Consider the following 24,523-nt stretch of genomic DNA (forward strand, 5'->3'; position numbering starts at 1 on the left):
CTGTCCAAGTCATCAGAAACCATAAAGTCTGTGCCCAACAGGTGCAACATCCACTTGAGAGTGAGGCCGAATGGTTAAGCCATCTTTATTATGAAACAATATTGTGACCACATCAAACAACTGTTACAGTGTGAATTTTTGACCACTGCAATCCTTTCCCTTGTCCGAACACATCCTTGGACAGACAGCCCTCTCCAAGCTGCTTTCAAGGAGCCTGTTTTAAGGATTGCGTTGACGAGTTGAGATCCATTCCAGCTCAGTGCATCCACCTTCTACTCTGCTGCTCCTGACCACCCAGTCCCTTTCCCTCTGGATCAATAAAGTATCTATCCATCTAACTAGGCAGCTGGTTGTCAGTTGGAATATGTCTGTGTGGTAAAGGGTTCTGATGCAATAAATGATTATATTGGGGTGCCCAAAAATACTAGGAAAGGAGTCACGCATGAAATATTCTAATTAACACAACAGGTTATTCCCACATTTCCACCAATTTAATGTATCAAGTGCCAATCAAAACAAGTTGGAGAAAGAAAATAATAAAAATTAGTTAAAGAAACTCACAGTAGCCATTTGTGATGCAGAAAACAGTTTTAACAGCAGGGTCCGAGTGCAAACGATCTAGGTTGTAAAACATCAAAGTATATTGAAAAAATGTGTAGATAGTTTGATTCACCTTGTATTTGATGGTCTCCTGATTATACCTACAAACCAATTGTTTCTATTTTAACACTCGATAATCTTCTGTAGCTTTTTTAGCAATAACAATTCAATTCATATATGGCTTGTTATTGTATGTTTCTGCTCAGTGGGTTACAAACCACGGGGAGGAAGATACAAGATGGATTGTTCCACAGAGTACAGTGCAAGTCTAGAAGGAAGGGATGTAAAGTAAACACATCAGTCAGAACATAGCTCCCAGTCCAACCTGCAGCTTCTCTTTTTTCAGTCATGTTTGTTTTTAGTTTAGATTACTGATGAGAGGGTAAAAGAAATAGAGTAATCAACCACTTTTCCTGCTCAGAAAAAAATAAAATAGCTCAGAAAAACCATGTCTATGTGAAATCTATTTAACACAATAGTTGTTTATATAGAGGAAAATCCTACAGAAAATGATCACTTTACTCCGAGTATTTCCATCTAACATTTCATCTGAACATCATGTTCCCTTAGCATTTCTTTTTCCATTTTTCACTTTAAAAAGAGTAGAAAGTTAGAAATGGTCTGGATGTTTATGGCTGAGAAGGAGGAGGAAGAAGCTGTCTGATCCACAGAGAGTCCTGGATGGGGAGGGCGGCATAGACTGCCGCTGCCTAGCTTTAGCTAGGCGGCTCCTGGGCTGCAGGGAGGTGCGATTTGGGAGCGAAGGGGTAAGGAGAGAGAGCGAAGGTGAGATGTGGGGGAGAGCAGAGAGGCAGGAGCGAGATAGGTATTTGGGCAGGGAGATTAAAGAAGAGGGGAAGAAAGAGAGACAGAGGGCTCCACACTCATCAGGTGATCAGTCCATTGGCCGCTTTTCACCATGTTTCTTTGTAAACTCTTCAGCGTTCTTCAAGAATTTTTTACGGTCCTTTGAGTATTCTTCTGCTAGGTCTGCCCTCAGGGGATGCTCCGGCTGGGGGTCGTTCACCAGTGCAATGAGGGACTGAATGACTGTAAGACACAGCCCCAAAACAAATTAGACATGAACAATGCATTTCAGGATTTTTATCTGACTGGTATGTATTCTTGTAGGAAGTGCGCCGGTGAAATGTGCAAAGAAAGCAGTAACGAGCTTGAAAAGGCCTGAAAAACACCTCTTTGTCACAACATACATTACTGACAAACAAATACCCATTAACTCACATACCAACATTCCAAGGGCACCGACACGCAGAAGCAAACACAAATTCAGTGAGCCGACATCTTGATCAACACATAATTATCGAAAACCTTTCTTCAATTAGTAAAATCTTTCCATATAGCAACAGGGATTTAATCTTGTATTTAGACCTCCTGACTCCACTCAATCTTTCCTCTCTCACACCAACACGCAGACATATACATCGTTTCATCAGACACATCTTTTAGGCTCCGAAATTAGCCCGGGAACTGCCTTGGTGAAAAAGGGATAACACAGAGCTTTTAATTAAATAGTTTTCACATTGGCTTCAGATGATTTTATTACAATATAAATCAGACTAATACTTGCTCAATAGACAGACGTATACTACATTATAACAACATGATGCAGTGGTGTTCTTTGAATAATGATAGAGTTATCTAAGATTTTGTCCTTGTGATGCACTCACACACTGAGGTCAAGGCCTCAGAACAGAGGCCCACCATTTATCTGCCTTATGACAGTGTGTTCACAAGCTATGAGGTTTGGAGTCAACAGGTTTGAATTGGCTCTGGCTATAATTAGCAGTAATGTAAACAAGACACCGAGGGTGAATTCAACACTTTGGCAAGACGAAATGATAGTGTCTGAGTTTTTTGTTTGCGAAAAAACCTGAGTATACCAGCTACTTCTGGTGAAAAAGAAAAAAACAAACAAATGCATGCAGATGAAAAAAACCTCCTGAGCAGAGGTCATTGTTCAAGGATTAAATCAGAGACTTTGCTAGAGAACAACAGGAAGGATTTGGTATGGTGTAAAAGACTCCATTAAATTCTGGTACAGATTCGGATCAGGAGGTGAATCCAGTAATTAATCAAAAAAATACTGAGATATTTGTGTAAAGAAATCTGTAGAGTGTGGATGCTATCAAGCAAGTTCAATTTTGTGCGGATCTGATTCATTTGGCATCGGTGTCTTGCTTTCCCCTTGTGGAGGCTGTGTAGATTTGGCCATCAGCGAACACATGCAGTGGAAGGCATATGAAAACTCATACATTTTCTTGTCCTTTGTTGACGGTAACTGAGAAAGTCGTTTTGACAAAGGTTTTAAAGAGGAAGTAGACCATCTTTCATGGTAATTTTTTAAACTACACAACATGGTTGCCCCTGAGGGGATCATTCTTGTCAGGTTAATTTTCCATATCTTACACAACCAGACATAGTATACACTGCTGCTGATTTCTGTAGCTATTATTAGCATACTAAAGGCAAAAGGCAAATCAGCAAACCTTAGATTCACAACTGCACTCTTATCTCTTGCACTAGGCATCAGGACAGTGCTTTCTTCAAGGCATGATGTGTGTTGTTTTTGTTTGACTTTCGTTTGTCGTCGTCGTCTTCCTATTCTTATACTATATATTCCATTTCGGGAACTTGTCCCTGATCGTACTAACAAGGTCAGACCATACCTAAACTCATCTGAAAGTATTTTTCTTCTTCTGCCACACCCACCCAAGAAACAGCTAATCCTGGTAATTGCAGTGTACCACGCTTCTGGCGCTTATTATGAATTTTTAATGGAATTGCCTGATTTCTTTTTTCTTAAATCAAGCCTAGTCCTAAAATCTGATCTTAAAGTATTCATTATTAAGTAATAGTTATTATTCTTGGTGACTTTAATATAATAATAATAATGATAGCCTTAGTGTTGCATTCATTTCAATATTAGTCTCAATTGGATTCAGTCAGTGCTGTGTAAACCAACTAAGGCTGGGCGATCTTATCACCATTTTTTTTTCATATCAGTCGATATAATATATACCACAATATAGGTCAAATGACCAGAAAATTACTTTTGTGTGTTTATGAACAGTGTTATGTACAATTTGTTTTTCTTATCAAATACTCACACTTAGAACAGATTTGCAATAGTGAAGTTAAAACCCTGTTTTATGTTATGTCTTCCACAAGGAAGCGGACTCCGACTGAGACTCTGACACAGGATGAGTGGACCTTGAACAAGCGTCTTTCCTGAAGCAGCAGTGTTACAATTATTTACACCTCAAACTAGTTTGGTGTCTGTAGCAAAACGGCGATGTGTCGTGGGAGGAGGACCCGTGTTAATGGGTAAGGCTCATCCTACAGAAACAAAACACTTACTACAGTTAATATAACTTATATATGCAGATTTTATCCCAGATTTTATCCAAGATTAGCAAAGATATGAATTCTACACACTAACCCTTTAGGTAAAACATTGGATTTCAAAGAAAGGTTTTTGGAAGTATAGTATATATTTCACATTAAATATTAAAAAGAAAAACCCATGACCATTATCTGATCCCCCGAACCTTGTTTGGGAAAGGTTTTGAATGGATTGAAGTATAGGTTTTCCGTTACATTCCATACTTTATCCCAAAAAAATATTTCCTCTCCCACTTGGTATATGGAAAATGCTTCATTGTTTGTTTCATATGACACAATCTTGGTATAATAAAAACAAACTCAAATTCTGAAAATAAATTAATGTTTGTTAGGATCAGGACTGCTGTTGGTTAAAAAAAAAAAAATACACTGCTGAGTGTTGAGAACAAAATGACGCCATAACGGTCAATGGAAAGCAAAATCACCAACCCATCGAGGGCTGGATTCAAAACCACACAGAAAATCCAAGTAAAAAATTTGAATTACTCCAACTTGCATGAATGTCATCACGGCAACTCATACGTGCCTGTATGCACTCCCAACTACCTCTGAGCATGCTCCTGATAAGTTGGCGAATGGTGTCCGGGGGGGGTTCACCTCCCAGATCTGCATCAGAGCATCAGTGAGCTCCTGGACAGCCTGGGATGGTACTTGGCAGCATCGGATGCACCAATAGGTGCTAAATTAAATTTAAGTCAGGGAAGTGTGAGGGCCAGTCAATGACATCAATCCCTTCATCATTCAGGAACTGCCTTCACATTCTGGTAACATGAGGCCTCGCATTGACCTGCAGCTGCCTGGTTCAAATTAAACAGTTTGCTAAATGTAACTTGATTGTGATTTTCCCCTTTTTGCATGCGAAATAAAAAAAATAGGTCTACTTGAATCATCATACTTGGGAAATATTTGCATCAAAAGGGCCATATCGCCCAGCCCTAGTGACAAGGACACAAATCTTCAGAAGAGTCAGTCATGGAAAGTCATGAAGGATCCAGAAAGACCAATTGGCTAAGGCCACTACATGAAAAACCATACCCTTTTTGGAGGTTGTCTTGCTTTTGCCTCTCCATTGCACCTGTGGTCATTTTCATTTAGTAGATAGAGTAGAGTAGATAATGAGTGAATTTTCATTTCTGGGTGAACTATCCCTTTATGGGATACTGAAAATTCATGAATATTTGGTATTTATGATAACTTAAATTGGTTAAATGAAGCAGGTGAAAATGAAAAATAAAACTAATGGATATGGTGTATTAAAGGAACGTTTTTTAAGCACCCCAGAAAGTTAAATAAACTGTAACAAACACCTTACAATGGAACATTTCACAGAATTAATTAATTCTTTCGGAAATGCTGTCATAATGTATTATCATTTTTCAAGCTTTTTAATAGATATTTTTATACAATCATGTGGCCAAAGTTGGAAAATCTTATATTGTGACGGCTCTTATAGGGAAAAAATGTTACTCCACATTAGCAAGGGTCTGCCTCGTTTCATTTACCAATGAGACAGTGAAAGACGATGCAGATAATATCTCTGTACACGACAATAAAAGACACCATAACACTCAAAATGTGTTCCAATTTAGTTTTTTTTGTAGTATGCTTAGCCTATAACTACAGATACCAGTGGGTATATTTTTCATGATCCGTTTTCACTTTTCAGACATGCCCTCAGGAAGAATTGGGTCCAGATTTTCTTTAGATGTGTCCTTTCTAGGGGTGTCACGATACCAAAAATAGTTGGTGCCAATACCAGTAAAATAACACGATTCTCGATGCCAATTTCGTCACGCGGTAAAAGAAAAAGGATTTTCTAAGTTTCCAAAAGTGCATTCTTTGGATGTTGTTAATGTCATATTTCTCAGTTTAATGTGCTTGCGCATATACTATGGGTTATACGGTAGTCGCAGACGCATGTGACTGACGTATGTGAGTGACGCATTGTTGTGAGACACGTTATGCATTAAAGCAAGCTTAGCATTGATTTACAGTTAATATGAATCAGAACTCACCTTGAATTCTTTAAACAAATCCGGATGACGGTCTTTCAGGTGCTATGCTAAATTGGAAGTATTACCTCCCTTGGTCTGAAGACCACGGTAGCATTGTTTGCATAATGGCTTCTCCGGATTAATGATAATGCCACGGTCATCTGCCTCAAACGCAAAGTACTTCCTTACACGACTCTTTGTGCCTTTTTTATCAATAAGTCGAGGTGGGGTGAACGCTGCAGCCGCAGTTGCCATCTTGGTGTTCTGAATGTAAACATCGACTGGCGCAGCTACGATGCTAATCCTAAATTGCTAACAGCTGCTGGCATCGATGCTCACGGTGCCTACAATGCTTCAAAAAAATGGGCATCGTCTGTATTTTGTTATCTTAGTATCGAAAGATATCGTAAGTATCGGTTCTCATGACATCCCTAGTCCTTTCACACAAACAAAAAAGTGGGCGGTTCTCAGCTCAGACAAAACAGCAATAAATCCTCCACGAGATTCATGTGAGGAGTCAGCAAGAAGAGGCATTCATTCTGTCGCGGAGATCACATGTTTTTGTTTACAGCAACTGGCGTCAGCTCCTACCACCAACTCTATTGACATCTTCATTGGTGACTTCTACGAGAATCACACTGCTTTTTTCATCAATAGATGTTTGCATTTTTTTTATTTATATTTCTTTTCCGGTTGTCACTTGTTAGAATCGTCATAAAAATTGTTATTTTTTTGTACTTTTTGATTAGGCCCTTATCCCATGCCCCTGCTCAAAAAAGGCATGCCTAAACTCAATAGTGTATATCTCTGAAACTATAGGGCCTTGATGAATAGTCTTGGAATATACAGTATATACAGGTAATAATGTATATATAATATATACAGACCAATAATGTCTTATTATAGATGTAACTGTGACTGCTGCTGAGGTGAGAAAGAAAACGCATGTCTACAGGGAGACTCAGTCCACAGGGACTGCAGGTTCGCCTGCATGAAGTGAATGCAAAGCGTTGCGCAAGGAAAATATACGACTCGTAGGGCTGGGCGATAAAGGTAATTATCGCAATATAACCATTCATTGATAGAAATATAAGACATGGTGGATACCATGTTTTGCCAGACAACACGGACAGCCAATGACAATGAGAATAACGCCGAAGTAATCATGTGGCTGTAATATTTACAACCATGCCAGGTTAGGTTGACGCTGAATAATTACACCCACCACTGCTTCAGGACCAGGATAGACGCACATTAAAAGTCGTCACTTTACAAATTAAGGATAAATATCATCACTGATTACAGGTTAATAGGACACTCACAGCACTGACATTTACTTTGTACGTTTGGGTTTCTGTTGACTAAACTGATGCAGGAGGGGAATACTGTTTCATAGTGTATGGTACTGGTATTTATTTGAAGACTGTAGTTATCCCAGAAACCTAAGAACCTAGTTATATAAAAGGTTAACATAAAGAACTTTGAGGTGATGGAAGTAGTCTCTCTCTCTCACTTACCTTGGTCAGTTTTGGTGGCAGGCTTCCAATTCTCAGCACTGATTACAGGCAAGCACACCTGGCCCTTCTCATCAATGTTGGGGTGATAGATTTTTGTCTTGAATGTGATCTTGGGAGGCTTGAATGGGTACTCAGTGGGGAAAATGATTTCGATCCTGAATGCACCTTTGTCATACGGGGGGTTGTCCTGAAAATTAGAGAGGGAGGTTAGTAAAGGAATGTTTGAGCCTTCAGATGTCAGACCAATAAACAAGGATGGCTGCTTACAGGAACAATGAGTCCTTGCCATGACAATAGGTTTGATTCCTCAACTTGAATGTTTCTGAAGTTCTTCATTCCAGACCTGCGAATCTCTTCAAGTTCCTGAGAAATGAAGCAAACATTGTATATTAGAGAAAAAGAATGCAGAAAACAGACAGAATTTTAAAAAAAAGTTTTTAGTACATATACAGAAATATTTCTACATTTCTATCCATAACAGGCCCTGTTCAGACCTGGTATTGACATTCAGCAGGAGTGATCCAATCACAAGTGAACAGTAGGGCTGAAAGATTAATTGCATTTGCGATAAAAACGCAATATGATAAAACGCGATTTTCTAATCGCAACGTGCGGTATTAAAATGTGCGAAAAAGAGCAGGGCACTGGGCTGCCGTCCTCACCCGCAGCCAGAATGCCACGGGACAACAAAACTCTGCTGATCCAGAAGATAGCGAAGCAGTCCTGCATCACCTACAGGGGCCTCAAGTCTTAGGCAAGGCGGACACACAGAGCGAGCTCATCTCGCTGGTGACCGCGGTGCCGGCGGCGGACCTGAAGTAGTGGAGGCAAATTCTATGTTTCAGTTGTGTGAAATGTTACTGACGTGGGCGCAGTAAAACACGTATAATTTTAAATTATTTTTTTCTTAAGATGGTAAATTTTGCACAGTGTTTAAAAAGTGCACGCCTTATGTTTATACTTACAATGACTTTGTTTAAATTACTTAAATGCACAGTGGCAATGCCACTGATTTGTTGTTCTTGTTTCTGTAATGAGCAGTTAAATAAAAATGTAAAATGTGAGAAAGAATATTTTACACTAAACGTATCTAATATTGTGTTGGTCATATTTAAATCATTAATTACGTTTTGTTGGGGAAGGTGTTCAGCATGGGGGTCTTCCTGCTGAGGCCCGGCGCCTCCGTACCGCTGCACGACCACCGGGACATGAAGGGGATGCTCAAGGTCTTTACAGCGCCTCATGTCTGCTGTGTTGTGGCTCCACACACACTCTGTCTGTTACGTGACTTGTGTTCGAAAGGGTTAAAAATCACAGTCTGAGGAGTGGGACCATTTCATTAGCTTCAGGAAACTGTTCATACATAGAGTTGTACTGTTTGACTCTGTGGCCTGTGCATTTCTCTGTTTTTTATTTATAACTTTATTTACTTTGATTTTACAAAATATTTTCAAAGTATAGTAGAGGCAAATTCTATGTTTCAGCTGTGTGAAATGTTACTGACTTGAGAAGTAAGACACCTATAATTTTAAAGAATATTTTACACTAAATGTATCTAATATTGTGTTGGTCAGATTTAAATCATTCATTACGTTTTGTTGGGAAAAAAAAGAGGATCAAATAAAAAAAATCGCATATTAAATCTCAATCGCAATATTGGGGGAAAAACCCCGCAATTAGATTATTTTCCCAAATCATTCTGCCCTAGTGGACAGCCCTCATCACTCCCTTCCATCTGACTGCAGTAAGATATATATATTATATTTATTTATACTATATTATCCTATTTATAGTTATATTGATGCTCTCCACTTTGATTTAACATCCATTCATTTAGACATTCGTCCTGCACCTCAGCCTTAAAATCAGGAAAAAACTGATAATAGCTTTTACTGTAGGGTGGCTCCGCCTTCCTACCCGCTAGGCAGCACCACTGCATTGAGGTGCATTTTTTTAGCACCCGTCAACAAGCCATTTTGTTGATAACCTCTAATATTCATGTGTTCCTAGATAAGTGGGGTGTCTTTCTGCAACATTAAAGTAAAACGGAACACCGCCTGCATTGTGGGATTATCAGCAGGAAGAACTGCAGCCTTCTTGTCTCCAACGCTCTTCAGACACAAACTGAGTGTGCACAAGTGTGCGTCTTGTGTGGTGTGTGGCAGGTGAACTTTTTTCTATTTGTTTAAATGTGAGCCTCTTAAATTCTACAGTCAATAAAACAAAAAATAATACTTTTCAAGTACTGTACGGGTCCTAATAACTAATGATTACTGTTGGTGTATATTTTTAAAGTGCACACGAAGTGGGGAGGGAGGACACTCTGGCAGGATGCTCCAAGACAGTTCAAGGCAACCACGTCTAATGTGCTACTGCCAGCAGTGGTAACAGTTTTGCGGCATTATGATGCATTTGGAGTCATTTGCATTTAAACAGCTAAAAGAATGTGACCACGCGTCCCAGACAACCTCCTAACGCACTTGAATCCATTTTCACCTGTACTTGGCACTGTCATCCTGTGATCCAAACACTTAGGATGAAGTCTGAACAGGATCTATGGCACAGAGAACCAGTTTTGAATTATAACTGGGAAGTGTGTGCTGGAGATGTGGTGCTCTTATGACGAGATCAGACGCTTAACTGAAACCAATTGTGTGCAGGCCATTATCTGGCTAAAACTGTTCATGTCCCAAACTATCTTTATTTGTTAAGAGTTCAGTCAGACACCGAGATAAACTAAAATTTGAAATCCTGTCAGAAGCAACAACTTATCACATAAAATCAATTATAACAACAGTTGGCAACTAATTTCATAATCAATTACTCAATGTAGCAACGTCTCCTGAGGTGGAGATGGTTAATCAACCTATGCCATGCCTTGTGTATCTCACGTGACATCGCTATCTACTCTGGAGTAAGCGTTTAAAGAATGTCTGAGACAAACACAGCAAACGATACAGCAGAGATTTGTACGGCCAACGTCATCAAAAGTGTCAAAATACTTTACATTGTAGCCTTCAAATAAGACTATTAGCTGCAAAATATCCAAAGCTGATCTCAGCATAGCAGCAAAACTGGGGTATGAACCTTGAAAGAAGAGATGTTGGCCTTTTTCTTCCTCTTTGATCAGTTTAGCAGATTGTAAACAACTTTAAGGTTTACAACAATGATGTTTTGCTGCTGTGCAACATGCATAAAGGCTTTAATGCAGTGTTTCCACATTTCTGATTGCTGATTCTTCCCCGGCTCAACAGGGAGAGAGAGAGCAGCAGTGTTCCAGCATACAATAAGGTGAGGGCCGACAGTGTACACAAAGCAGTGAAACAAAAACACACAAAACAGTGTTATTTATCCAGAATTAACTCTTAAGACATCAAAGTCGTCATTACGACTAATCACACAATTTTTAGGCAAGATATCTATAACATCAGTTTCTGACTATTCAAACAATATCTTTAATTCTGATTAGGCTACTAAATTTGTCAGCATCTGTAATAACACTAACTAGTATTCAAACTACTTTTGCTATTCTTGTGGATGGGGTTCATAACAAATTCAGCTGAGTTACTACTGTCTTTAATTCCAGTTTCAGATATCTATAATTTCATTCTGACAAGTTATAATTCAAGTTGAAGATATCTCCAACACCCTTCTTACCATTTAAAAGTTAATTTAAGGTATCTTGAACTGAGGTGATATCTAAATTGTACATATCTGAAACTGGAATTATAGTCATAATTAAATTGCAGACCTCTTGTATAAAGAGCATTGCACAAGGAGACAAAGTTGCCTTTCGAAGACAGAGTGGGAAAGGATAATATTCTGCTCTTGCCATTTTGATCAGATTCATAATCAATTAATCGATAGATTAATCAATTATCAAAAGTAGTTGTTAGAAGCCCTAAATCAGAACCAGTTTGTAATATGTTCAAAGTAATTTACCAGATTTATGAGGAATGACTGATGATTTATTGCTTTTCAGTTCTGCTTATTGATTACTAGTGTCTTACTGTACCTTAAATGGTAAATGTTTTTTACCTTACATACCTTACTGGACATGTGTCATCTCCAGCTGCCTTTTCAACTATTAAACTTGCAGCTAAGATGCTCGCAATGTTTCCAGAAATGTTGCTGCATTTGTACTTTATTGTGGTGCATGAACAGTGGGGAACTAATCTGATTTGATTGTGTTGACCTTGTCTAATGAGAGGTAACAGTGTTTCTCATCACAGTCCATTACATTCAATTTCTTCATGCCAAAGTTTCATAATGAACCGAAACTAGAATTGCCGTTTACGTGTAGCATTTCCAAGGGTCCCTGAATGCACCTCGTCGGAAGATATCATTTAGGACATTTAGGCTTTAAACACTGTAAATTCGGGCTGAACGATTTGGGAAAATAATCTAATTGCGATTTTTTACCCCCAATATTGCGATTGCGATTTAATATGCGATTTTTATATTTGATCCTCTTTTTTTTCCCCAACAAAACGTAATGAATAAATATGACCAACACAATATTAGATACATTTAGTGTAAAATATTCTTTAAAATTATAGGTGTCTTACTGCTCCCCAGTCAGTAACATTTCACACAGCTGAAACATAGAATTTGCCTCTACTATACTTTGAAAATATTTTGTAAAATCAAAGTAAATGAAGTTATACATAAAAAACAGAGAAATGCACAGGCCACAGAGTCAAACAGTACAACTCTATGTATGAACAGTTTCCTGAAGCTAATGAAATGGTCCCACTCCTCAGACTTTGGTTTTTAACCCTTTCGAACACAAGTCACGTAACAGACAGAGTGTGTGTGGAGCCACAACACAGCAGACATGAGGCGCTGTAAAGACCTTGCGCATCCCGTTCATGTCCCGGTGGTCGTGCAGCGGTACGGAGGCGCCGGGCCTCAGCAGGAAGACCCCCATGCTGAACACCTCCGTCACCAGCGAGATGAGCTCGCTGTGCGTTTCTGCCACGTGAAGACGTGAGGCACCTGTAGGTGACGCCAGCCTGCTTCGCTATCTTCTCAATCAGCAGAGTTTGGTTGTCCCGCCGTGCGGCATTCTGGCTGCGGGTGAGGACGGCAGCCCGGGGTTCTACTCTCGTTCGCACGTTATAAATCGCGCACGTTGCGATTAGGAAATCGTGTTTTATCATATCGCGATTTAATCGCAAATGCAATTAATCGTTCAGCCCTAATTGTAAATGACTTCACTTTGACTCGAATACCAATTTCGGGACATGCCTTCTGATCATTGAGGAGATGTGTATCATACAGTAGAGGAAACTGTGCTTTCACTATTTAGTTTCCACTGTTCTTCAACAGAGTCACTGACCGGCTGCTTCACGTGAAGGCGCATCTCAGCTCACAGTGAGTGAGTCTAGGCGGAGCTCTGGGGCCTGTGTGTGTAAACTCCAGCTGGCCCCGAGCACGCAAGCACACACAAGCGTCCACTCTCGCTGGATTGAACGTCACATACGTTTACAATTTGTAAACTGATAATAACAAATATACACAATATATAAATCTTGGCGTGACAATGGTAGTTTTAGCTTTGCGCATTCTCAGGATGGGCATGTAGCTCTCAGGAGGCAGGCAAAAGTCAGCATAACACCAGCCCTCTCTATGTGACTGTCATTTGGGGACTTTGGTGTTGCATGCATGCAGGTCTGGGCTTAAGGGCCAATCACAATATTTAACCCCCCAACCAGAGATGCAATCTTAATATTTGGACCGGTTTCTTTTTCTACCTGGTTGAAAATGGTTTCAAAAGATACTACATTGCATGACACAACATTTTGCACAAACTATGATGATCTCTTTGTTTCATTACTTCAGTCAAAGAGGTTATGTTTTCATCTGCGTCGGTTTGTCTGTATAGTAATAAACAGGATTACAATAAAAACTACAAGGCGGAACTCCACGAATGGTATTGGTGAATATGGGCTATACAAATAAATTTGATTCATTGAAACTTAGGTGAAGGGTGTGATATTGGTCAGGAAAGAGCCTGTTCAATTTTGGTGTATCAGGGCGCTTGCACTCGAGTATATAGGGGTGTGTGTTTGTACATTGCGTGTGCAGCCTCTGCTGTTTTCTTACAGTCATTGAGCTATACCTCATGACTTAAATCTAATAATGTTCCTACATGCAGCTGTTCTGCTTTATAATATTAAGTGTTTTCTTTATTTATTACTTGAAGGCTACATAGACAGTTGTTTTTTGTATGTTCAAATATAGTATAAAAGGAGTGTGTGAGGAAGTAAATGGGATTTATTGTTTTGTTTTTGTTATTTGCAGCAGTATCGAAAAGAGTTAAAATTGAATGGTATTGGTATCGACTACTACATTTTTTGTATCGTGCCATCCCTACTGTATTCCCAACACTACAAAATGCCAAACACTACACTTAACATATGGTCAACAATGGTTATATTTTACTTCCACTTTCACATAAGAGCGACTACAATCTGCAAATTGTGATTTAAATAAACAATCTGTCAAAGGGAAAATTTAAACTAATGTAATCTACATTGGTCATTTTCTGGAATAAAAGGTGCATGGAACAGGAAGAGAGGCACGCGATCTTACATTTAACACAGGTCACCGAATACGTTTAACACATACATCATATGCCATAACCTCTTCAACAGAAGTAGCAAGTGTAAAATGTGGGTTTACACTTTGTTCGAGCGCACCCATGATCTGATAAGAGACAAAGCCGGGTGACTGGGTTAGGCTGACGTTCGCTGGCTAGCTAGCTGAAACGCAGCTAAGATCCGAAGCTAGCGAGTTAGCTGATTAGCAAACGCCTTGTGCGGTGGAAACTCGATGGTGATCTAATGTTTGACACATTAGAAAGCCGCTCAGTCGGTAATATAACAGTTAGCTTCATGAACCGGTGTTGTTGGTAGCACACGATACATAATTTCGATTGTAGTCTTCGCAGGGTTGAACCTAGATTTACTGGCCTAATTTGCCGGTGCTTAGCTGCCTAACGTTAATACTGGGTCGGCTGGGTGGACAGTGGTGACCTCTCGTTTATAATAAGTTTACCACTAAACCTGCTGCCAACTGTTTCTTCACACAACATACGCCTATATGAGTTCAGGCGAAGAACAAAGGTGTCCATTAGCCGCCAATGAGTCATTCCACTTTACAAATTGTAGGAAAATAACGGGATCGGGAGATTTACCTTGGCCAGCCTCCTGCTCGCCGCCATCTTGAAACTAGTGCGTGTTCCCAGAATACACAGCGCGGCGAATATGGATTTGGTCCACAGACAGTATATAACAGCACGTACGTCAACTCGGATCAGATAAATAGACATTTCAGGCTCATCAGCAAATTTCTACTGTAGTCTCGTTGTCAGCTAAATACGAGAGTTGACCTGTTTATAACCAAAGGTTTCAAGATTGGATGTAAACTAGAATTGGAGGTAGAGCCTTCAACTATGGTTGATGATTTAAGTTTAGGACAAAGTGGCATTTTTGTAAAGCTAATGTTGAGAGGAATTAGCTTTTATATACGATCTTCAATATAACAATTTGATTGTATATTTGCAGTGCTAATTCACAACTTACATTATTCAAATATATATGGTTTGGATCTTACAAAAGATAAGTTCAACAGTTACTATAATGTGGAAGCACTTGGCAACTGTGAACAGAAAAACCTTGCAGTGGGAAACCTCTCGCAGAACCAGAGGCAGGGAAAGAGAAGTGTGCAGTGTATCATGGGGGTTCCTTCAGCAGTCTAGGGCTCACCTGAGCCAGCCCTAACTATATATATATATATATATATATATATGTCCTTTATCAAAGAATAATGATTTGAATCAAATCTTAAATGAGAGATGGTGTCTGCCACCAGAACCTAACTGTGAGCTGTTTTTTACAAAGGAACCATAGTTGAAGGCTCTACCTCAAATTCTAGTTAAAGACTCAATGATCCACAAGTGAGCCTGAATTTAGGGATTGAAGTACTCTATTGGAATAATAGGATGCGAAAAACTCTTTAATCTATGATTGAGATGATCAATAAGGGCTTAATTTGTGAGAGGCTGGATTTTGAATTATATTTTGAATTGTATATGTTGTCAATGCAGAGAAGCTAAAACAATAGTAGGCTAATATGATCTCTTTTACTAATTCTACTCGTACTGCAACATTGTGGATGAACTGGAGGCTTTTCACAGACATACTGGGAGATAATAAATAATATAGTACATTATAGTGGTAAAAAAAATGCATGGATTAGTTTCTCAGCATCCTTTTGAGACAGAATATTTGTATTATTCATGACAATGCGCAGATGGAAGAATGTAGTCCTAGAGACTTGTTTTATGTGTTTGTCAAATGGCATGTCCTGGTCACATATAACTCCAAGGTTCCTTAGTGGAGTGAAGCTTATGACATTCAAGATAACTATCTGGTTAGATAATTTTTCTCTGAGGTGTTTATGGCCAAGAACAGTGACTTCAGTTTTTTATGAATTTAGAGGCAAAAGATGTAGGTCATCCGGTCAACCAGTTTTTCTACCTTATTAGTTTTATCTGGCTTCAAAGATAAATACAGCTGGGTGGCATCTGCATAACAATGGAAATCTATATAGTGCTTTCAGATAATATTGCCTCAAGTAAGCATATATAAAGCATATATGTTCGTTGTGGAACTCCAAGATTAACCATTTTGTGGATGGAGGAGTTACTGTTAACATTATATAACATTATATTTCTTGATGTCAACCACTTCCTCTGTCAATGATACATCCAATGGAAGGAACTGGTTTTACATAATATGTTCTCCTCGTCATATTCTGTCATTTACAGCCTGAAGCACTCTCTTCTATTCTTGTTGATATATTCGTGAAGACTCCTTACTTTATTTTGAATCCTTTACTCAGAGTCGAAGGGGGCTGACCTTGGGGTGGAACCATGTCATGCACTGTAAGTTTTCATGTCCTACCGGTGGAATCAATGTGGATATCTCATGAATAGCAGAACATAACTTATGATCTTATTCAGACCTGGTATAAATATCTGTCCAGAGTGATCTCATCATAAGTGGTCAGTGGCCTCTCCTCTAGCTGTTAAATTAAAAATGATGAGGCATGTTATAATAACAAACTAACATAGGCAATAGAAAGAGAACAGGCTAGGTAAGGGGAGCTTGTTGTGGAGGCAAAATATTAAGAAACTTGGAAGAAAAGAGCTCAGATTAAGGTAATAGAGTTGTCGGCAGGAGGATTGTGAGGGAGGAATTTAAAATAATCTTTAAATTCAGAAAGGAAAACAAACATATCGGCCTTAGCCCAATAATGTGGTCTAGGGTAATCGAATAATATTTTATTATCTTAGAAAAACAAATATAATTGAGAGAAAATATGTCGTTTTTTCGTTTCTCAATAGAATAAATAATATAAGACTTCCTGATCCACACTCCATGCCAGATGGTGGCAGTAATGCGCCAAATCGTTGTTTGCCAACCGTCAATAAAGCCCAAAAGAGGAAGAAAAGAAGGAAGAGGAGGAGGAGGAGGAGCATAGAGGAGGAGGAGGAGAGAATAATAGGAAGAAGAAGAAGACGAAGAAGAACCCGGCCCATATGGCCCAGTTATGGCCTCACCCGGAAGTCGTCACTCCGAGCCGGATGACCAGTTGGACAAAATGGCGAAGGATGAGGACTTACGGGTAAGCGAAAACAAAAACACTGATCATGATTCACTTTGAAAAACAATACAACCAGTACCGATAGAGTGTAACCAATAAAGCATAGTATATAACGTCCCGAGTTGATCGGCGAATAATGTAGTGCACTGCTAACAAGTAAGATGCCTTTCATAGCAGATCGTTTACGTTCGGCAGTTAGCTTAAATGCTAACAGGTTAAGTCTAGTCGCTGATAGGTTTGTTGTTAGTCGTCACTACAATGACTTGTGTTTCTCCTATGGACTTTAAGGCATTCACCTTACAGATAAGTAATCTTAGGTATCCCCGTGCTATGCAGTTTACGTCACGAATATACAGCCTGTTAGGTCATAGTTAATGTAAATAGTGAGGGCAACATAGGAAAATCTGGGAAGTAAATCCTTACCAAGAAATTTCTTCACAATTGTGTTTAGGAAGGTGTGTAATATCATGTCTTAAAATGTTGAAATTCAACTCCCGTGGGAAACCTCATAAAAAATTGCTCAAAGTTGGGGTACCTGTAACCGATTTTTGAAAAATCGAAAATGTTAAATTTGGCTTTAAGTAACTTGTGAGGGGTCAAACTAGGGGTTTTTCATGATTCTGATTTGATTGCAAGCATTAGTTTTTCACCAAAACCACTCCTTAGTGCAAAAACAGCCACCCCCACTTTTCCCACTCACTGCATTTTCAGACATTATTCACAAATAAAGTGTTCCAAACCCCCCCGCCTCCCCAACCGCCAGTGCCAGTGACCGCCAGTGCAGCTGCAAAAAGAATGGTGTCAGGTGTATAGATAGAATCCTTTATTAGTCCCACAGTGGGGAAATTTGAGGGTTTTACCACAGCAGGGCAGGCACAGTGCAACAAGAACAAACGAAAGAGCAAAACAACAAAGTAAGAAACAAAAAAACAACAATGAGCAAAAAGAAAAAGTAAACAGTCAAATAAGCAAATAAATAGTAAGTAGTAGAACAACGGAACAATACAATTAAATAATTAGATAATTAAATAAATTAAATTGCAAATATTGTGTTGTGTGTTAATGGGGTCACAGCTGGTTATACAGTCTGACAGCAGCGGGAAGGAAGGACCTGCGATACCTCTCTCTCACACACCGGGGGTGAATCAGCCGGTGGCTGAAGGAGCTGTTTAGAGCTGCCAGGGTGTCCCGCATGAGGTGGGAGGAGTTGGCCATCAGGGAGGATAGCTTAGCAACTATCTTCCTGTCTCCCACCACCTCCACTGTATCCAGTGGACACCCCAGCACACTGCTGGCCTTTCTGATGAGTTTATTAAGTCTCTTCCCGTCTGCTGTCGAGATGCTGCTGCCCCAGCAGACCACTCCAAAGAAGATGGCTGATGCCACCACCGAGTCGAAGAAGGTCTTCAGGAGTGCTGCCTGCACCCCAAAAGACCTCAGACTCCTCAGCAGATAGAGTCTGCTCTGTCCCTTCTTGTAGATAGCCTGTGTGTGATCTGTCCAGTCTAGTTTATTGTTTAGGTGAAGACCCAGGTATTTATATGATCTCACAATGTCAATGTCCGTTCCCTGAATGTTCACTGGTGTCGGAGGAGAGTGTTTACTCCGGCGGAAGTCCACCACCAGCTCCTTGGTTTTTCCAGAGTTGATCTGGAGGAAGTTCCGCTGGCACCATGTAATGAAGTCCTGGTTCAGTTCTCTGTATTCCCTGTCATCACCGGCGGAAATGAGGCCGACGATTGCAGAGTCATCAGAGAATTTTTGCATGTAGCAGTTTGTAGAGTTGTATAGTTGTATGAGTTGTATGAGAAGTATGTATGTATCTCGGCATGTGGAGTTTGCAAAGGCATTACGTGCAAGAATTGTGCTCATGATGATGTTCAGTTTGGAGAAAACTCAGACATTGACACATGAAGCGTGTGTCAGAGTGGATCAGTATTATGCAAGATATTCAAATATCTGTTTATCCACTAAGGAGCCGTTTTGGTGAAAAACTAATGCTGCCCTGACAATTATTGCCTTTGGCTGAAAATGCAGTGAGTGGGAAAAGTGGGGGTGGCTGTTTTTGCACTAAGGAGTGGTTTTGGTGAAAAACTAATGCTTGTAATCAACTCAGAATCATGAAAAACCCCTAGTTTGACCCCTCACAAGTTACTTAAAGCCAAATTTAACATTTTTGATTTTTCAAAAATCGGTTACAGGTACCCCAACTTTGAGCAATTTTTTATGAGGTTTCCCACGGGAGTTGAATTTCAACATTTTAAGACATGATATTACACACCTTCCTAAACACAATTGTGAAGAAATTTCTTGGTAAGGATTTAGTTCCCAGATTGGTCAAATATCTGCTAAAATGTCCTTACTATAAGGTACCTTACTATCGTAAACGTCACCTTGTTATATTTAGAATATCTCAGACTTGTACAACAAACTATTCCCATTTACAGGAATGCTGACAGGGCAGACTATAACACTCAAACGAGAAACACCAGTTTCCCTTTAACGATACTAGGGCCCTGTTCTACGAAGCTGGTTCATCTCGGGGGGCCAAACCCCGATTAATTTACTATATATTAGACGGTACTACAAAGCTGGTTTGAATGTTGGTCTGTTCAGGCCCTGTATGTCTTGTCCGTTCTTATAGGGAGCGTGTTCGGCAGAGCAAACCAGTGCACGTAGTAGAGAGAATAAGAAATTGTGAATATGGCCAGGAGATTTATTAAGAGCACAGTACTGACGTTAATGAGTTTATTCATCACATGTTTTGGTCCCATGTCCTCTAGGATCTTAATTTGTAATATGATCGACCTGTAATTATGCGGATGCGAATTATTCAGTTTCTCAAATTCCGACAATGAATCAAAGTTGCCATAAATAGCCAAGGCACTAAGACTTTATATATATTAAACAAGCGTCTTAACAAATTTCTCACATACAATTATACAGACACACTCACTGATGTCTCTCACCCGCTATAGTTTAAATGCTGATTTGTTTGAAATGACAGCCACAATACCAACAATAATCACCATAGTGATCAATACTTTCTTTTGAGTAAAATCTTTCTTCATAGCTGGTATGAGCTCTGAGTAGTTATAGTTAGGGCTGCAACTAACGACTATTCTGATAGTTGATTTATCTATTGATTATTGAAACGATTAATCGACTAATCAGATTATGAATCACACAAATTCTCAATTGCTCTTATTTAGCCAACAGCTTTTGAATTTAGCTTGAGGTTGATGACTAAAAAATAAAGACAATAAAGATCAATACTTCATTCAAAAATGTCTTTTAATAAACTTTGCCGCATATTAGGGTACTATTGATACAATGACAAAGAACAATTAAGTTTTTGTCCATTTAAAAACAAGGATAGGCAAAGTGCTAAAAAAAATGTTAAAATTCAGGTTTCCCTTTTTCCTGTGAACCAAGAACAGGCCAAGTGCCGATACTTAAAATAAATTTAAAATCAAGTATCCATTCTTTCTGTTAACAAAAGTAGAGGGAAAGTATCAGCAATCAAAACATCAACAAACAAAACTACAGTCTTCTTCGGACTGCATAATTGTGCTTAAGTCCGATAACATAATGCTTTTAAACTCGTTAAAATAAATGATTAAACCATATTTTTGGAATGGATTCTAGAATCCTGCGCACAGGTATATTAGTTTATATAGCAAGCTAGATAACAGACTATCCTACCGAGGTGAGTCTGCATCTTCTACGTTATAATGTCAAACGTGCCTCTTCTTCAAATGCTTGTGTCCGGCTTCCATGGAAAGCAAGGTCCGCCTTACAAATATTGCAGGTAGTTTTTTTCGGGCTATGTTAAGGGTGAAATTCTCCCATACTTTTGACTTTCTGGTACGCGATGGTGTTGCAACGGACACCGCCATTGGTGCATGTTTTGTCGCTATTGCACTTTCGCTAGTGCGACTTTCAGAGATAGGAAGGGAGCGAGATGGCTCACTCCTCAGCTACTTCCACCAGCACCTCCGGTTAATCGACATTAAGTTCAGCTGCATGGCACGAAAAACACGCAAAGAGAGAGAAAGAGAGAGAGAGAGAGAGACTATGGGAGGAAAAGGACAAATAGTTAGTAACATGTAAATAAATGAATGTGGGGGCAGAGAGAAGAGAAGTGCTCAGTGGCTGATGGGAGGTACCCCAGCAGTCTAGATCTAGAAGCGTAACTAAGGGATGGTTCAGGACTCACCTGATCCAGCCCTAACTATAGGCTTTATCAAAAAGGAACATTTTAAGTCTAACCTTAAATGTAGAGATTGGGACAATATGGTGTTATGAGCTCTTTAATATACGAAGGGGCTTGATTGTTAAGGACTTTGTATGTTGGGAGCAGGATGTTGAATTCTATTCTGAATTTTAAAGGGAGTCAATACAGAGAAGCTAAGAGAGGAGTAATATGATATCTTCTACTAGTTCCTGTCTGCACTCATGCTGCAGCCATTCGGACCAACTGGAGGCTTTTCACAGACTTAATGGGACATCCTGATAATAAATAATTACAGTAATCCAGTCTAAAGGTAACAATTGTATGGAGTAGTTTCTCAGCATCCTTCTGAGACAGGATGTTCCTAATTTTCACAATAATCCGAAGGTGGAAGAAAGCTGTCCTAGAAACTTGTTTTATCTGTGGGTCAAATAACATGTCACGGTTAAACAAAACTCCAAGGTTCCTCACAGTGTAGCTAGGGGCCAAACTAACATCATAAAAGTATGTCTATCTGGTCAGACAGTGTTTCTCTGGGATGTTTAGGGCCAGTTACAACAAATTCAGTTTTGTATGAATTTAGAAGTAAGAAGTTCTGGGTCATCCAGGCCTTAATGATCTTGAGACATTCCTGAAGTTGAACTAAGTGATTAGATTCATCAGGCTTCTTAGATTTCTACAGCTGGGAATCGTCTGCGTAACAATGGAAGTGTATGTGGTGCTTTCTGATGATGTTGCCTAAAGGGAGCATAAACTCATTGACCACGGACAGCTCCAAAGCCAAGAGAGGGCACACAGCCTGGCCGCCGCTTCATCAAGTCTTGTGCAGACACCAGGGCGCAATGCACAGCTCCACTAAGTCCACCTACAGTATTAATTTGTGTAACGAATAATACATACATGTTTGGACAGGGGCTGCACAATATATCGAAAATCTATAGTCATTGCGATATCAACTTGAGCGAAAGACTTATCGCAAGAGACGACAAACTGTGATAATTGGTGTTTTATGCAACACACATTCACGCTCTGCCTGTCAGTATTTTTGTCAGATGGAGCCCCGCTACGCTAGATGATAAATTAAAGACATTCAGATCATTGACGTGATTTTCTGTCAATTAATCATTGTTGTAACAAGAGATTATGAAGTGAATAGAGAGATTTGATGGAGGGACGCAGCTCTGTCTAATCTCACTCCGCCCCCTTCGACTAAATTCTATTGTGATAACTTATAGTGATCACATTTGCCCCGAGTCAGATTCATCTCTATGAGCCGTTGATTATATAAAATAATTGTGAAGCTTATTTATGATCCTAGAACCTGAGGGAAGTGTTGCCAATTCAGAATTGCCAAATGAACTGTGTCTGTATGGAACATAACCGTCTCCTCTGGTTACTTACCTTGTTAACCTCCAGTCCTTTTTCTTAGTTGTAATGTAAACACTTCCTCCAGCAGGAGGAGCTAGACCATTAAGAATTTTAAACATCAGGCATATATCTGTATATTGTTTGAAGCTGTCCATACTGAATAAATTATACTTCAAAATCATATTACAATGATGCTAACTGTTAGGCTTTTTATCAAGGACTTTCAGTGTTTGTTTATAAAGTGATTCAACTGGTCTAAAGGTATGTCTCCAGTTTGAGACCAGCTTGTCATACAATAATTAAAATGAGAAAGTAACATCCCATGCATGTAGAATTGGGGTCCCTGTAGTGAAATATACGGTTTTATAATACTAAAGTTAGATAATCCAAATGTAAAAGTTTTTTCAACTTAGTTCACATGTTTTTTAAATGTTAAGTGAGAATCCAAAATTATGCAACGGTATTTAAAATTATTCACAACGGTTATGTGTTTCCAATTAATATACTTTTTACACCCAGATTAACATCTTGGTGTATGTTTTAGAAAAATACATACAAACTGTTATACTAGGGTTGAGGTGCCACCAAGAAACTCTAGTCATAGCTTATTTCTGATCAATTTCTGACTTACTATTGCCATGAACAAATATAACTGTATCATCTGCATGCACTAGAGCATCCATTTGTGGACAAATAGGCGACAGATTATTAATGTAAACACTGAACGAAAGAGGTCCCAGTATTGATCCTTGGGGAACGCCACAATAATTATAGAGCAAACTGGCTACTTCCATATGAACTTTTTGACCTGAGTTTAATGGAATTGTATCCCATTAATCGCTTCACTAGAAACATTATATGGGGACAGCTTAGTTAGAAGCACATTATGGTTAAAAGTATCAAAGGCTTTTTTTTAAAAATCCAGAACTAATCTCCAGATTTAAATATTGGAGTAACCCTAGCACTCTTCCAAGCAGTGGGAAATATCGCGCTTCTAAATGATAGATTCAGAAAGTGAGCAATTGGAAGAATTAAAGCATCTCTGTGTATCTTCAGAAAGGCAGTGTCTAGATCAGGGGTGTCCAAACAATGGCCCACGGGCCAACCGCGGCCCGCCATCCATTTTAATTGGCCCGTGTCAAAGTCTAAAAATATAATTGACTATGGCCGACTATATTGCACTTCTTAGTTTAAACACTAGGTCGCGCCAAACTTACTCCCGACCTGCCCACAGACCGCTGGTGACACCGCCGCCACGCCCCCCCGCCCTGAGCGAGGCTTAAGGCGTAGTGACAACAGCCGCGCCGTCCATCAGTGGCCGGGCGTGGCAGCGGTTGCCATCATGATCGTGATTTACCAGCATTTGATTGATATTGCCAATAGTAGTGCTTTACAAGTGAGGCAGTATACCTCACTTCTAGTGAGTGGCCCAGTCCTTCCTATATTTTTCTGCATGTGGCCCTCGGGGAAAAAAGTTTGGACACCCCTGGTCTAGACCGTGCCCATCTTTAGCTTTTGAGTTATTTAAAGACTTAATGATATGGTTTACTTTGGATAATGATATTTCTGGAATGCTAAGTATTGGTTTGGTAGCATCAATTGGAATATTATCAATGGTTTTATTTACATTTTGTAAAGTAATTTCTATTTAATATATTAGATAATAACTGAAAGTATTTGATTAAAATGCCATTTACATTCAGTTCAATAAG

The 24,523-nt window shown here is 39.4% G+C and overlaps 2 protein-coding genes across 2 annotated transcripts in view; one reads left to right on the forward strand and one right to left on the reverse strand.

Moving 5' to 3' along the window:
• Nucleotides 1-71: 71 nt before the first annotated feature.
• Nucleotides 72-14,801, reverse strand: ube2l3b (ubiquitin-conjugating enzyme E2L 3b). The gene is made up of 4 exons (XM_061071393.1): nucleotides 14,736-14,801; nucleotides 7,802-7,897; nucleotides 7,535-7,721; nucleotides 72-1,650 (listed from the first exon to the last, which is right to left on the reverse strand). Exons 1-4 carry the CDS (start codon nucleotides 14,760-14,762, stop codon nucleotides 1,496-1,498), a joined length of 465 nt encoding a protein of 154 aa, XP_060927376.1. The 5' UTR covers nucleotides 14,763-14,801; the 3' UTR covers nucleotides 72-1,495.
• A 2,390-nt stretch (nucleotides 14,802-17,191) lies between these two features.
• pias2 (protein inhibitor of activated STAT, 2) overlaps nucleotides 17,192-24,523 on the forward strand; it is a 33,068-nt gene continuing 25,736 nt past the window's right edge. Inside the window, exon 1 of the mRNA XM_061071279.1 lies at nucleotides 17,192-17,230. The gene's annotated coding sequence lies outside the window, so the exon portion shown is untranslated. The remainder of the gene's footprint in view (nucleotides 17,231-24,523) is intronic.

The sequence above is a fragment of the Limanda limanda genome, chromosome 5 (assembly GCF_963576545.1).
Source record: "Limanda limanda chromosome 5, fLimLim1.1, whole genome shotgun sequence".
Taxonomy (NCBI): Eukaryota; Metazoa; Chordata; class Actinopteri; order Pleuronectiformes; family Pleuronectidae; genus Limanda; species Limanda limanda.

Excerpts from the sequence above, each read along its gene's own strand:
- ube2l3b (XM_061071393.1), bottom strand. The coding sequence starts at position 14,762 with ATGGCGGCGAGCAGGAGGCTGGCCAAG. Across the intron at positions 7,898-14,735 it reads CGAGCAGGAGGCTGGCCAAG|GAACTTGAAGAGATTCGCAG; the intron begins GTAAATCTCCCG and ends TTCATTTCTCAG. Across the intron at positions 7,722-7,801 it reads GGCAAGGACTCATTGTTCCT|GACAACCCCCCGTATGACAA; the intron begins GTAAGCAGCCAT and ends TCTAATTTTCAG.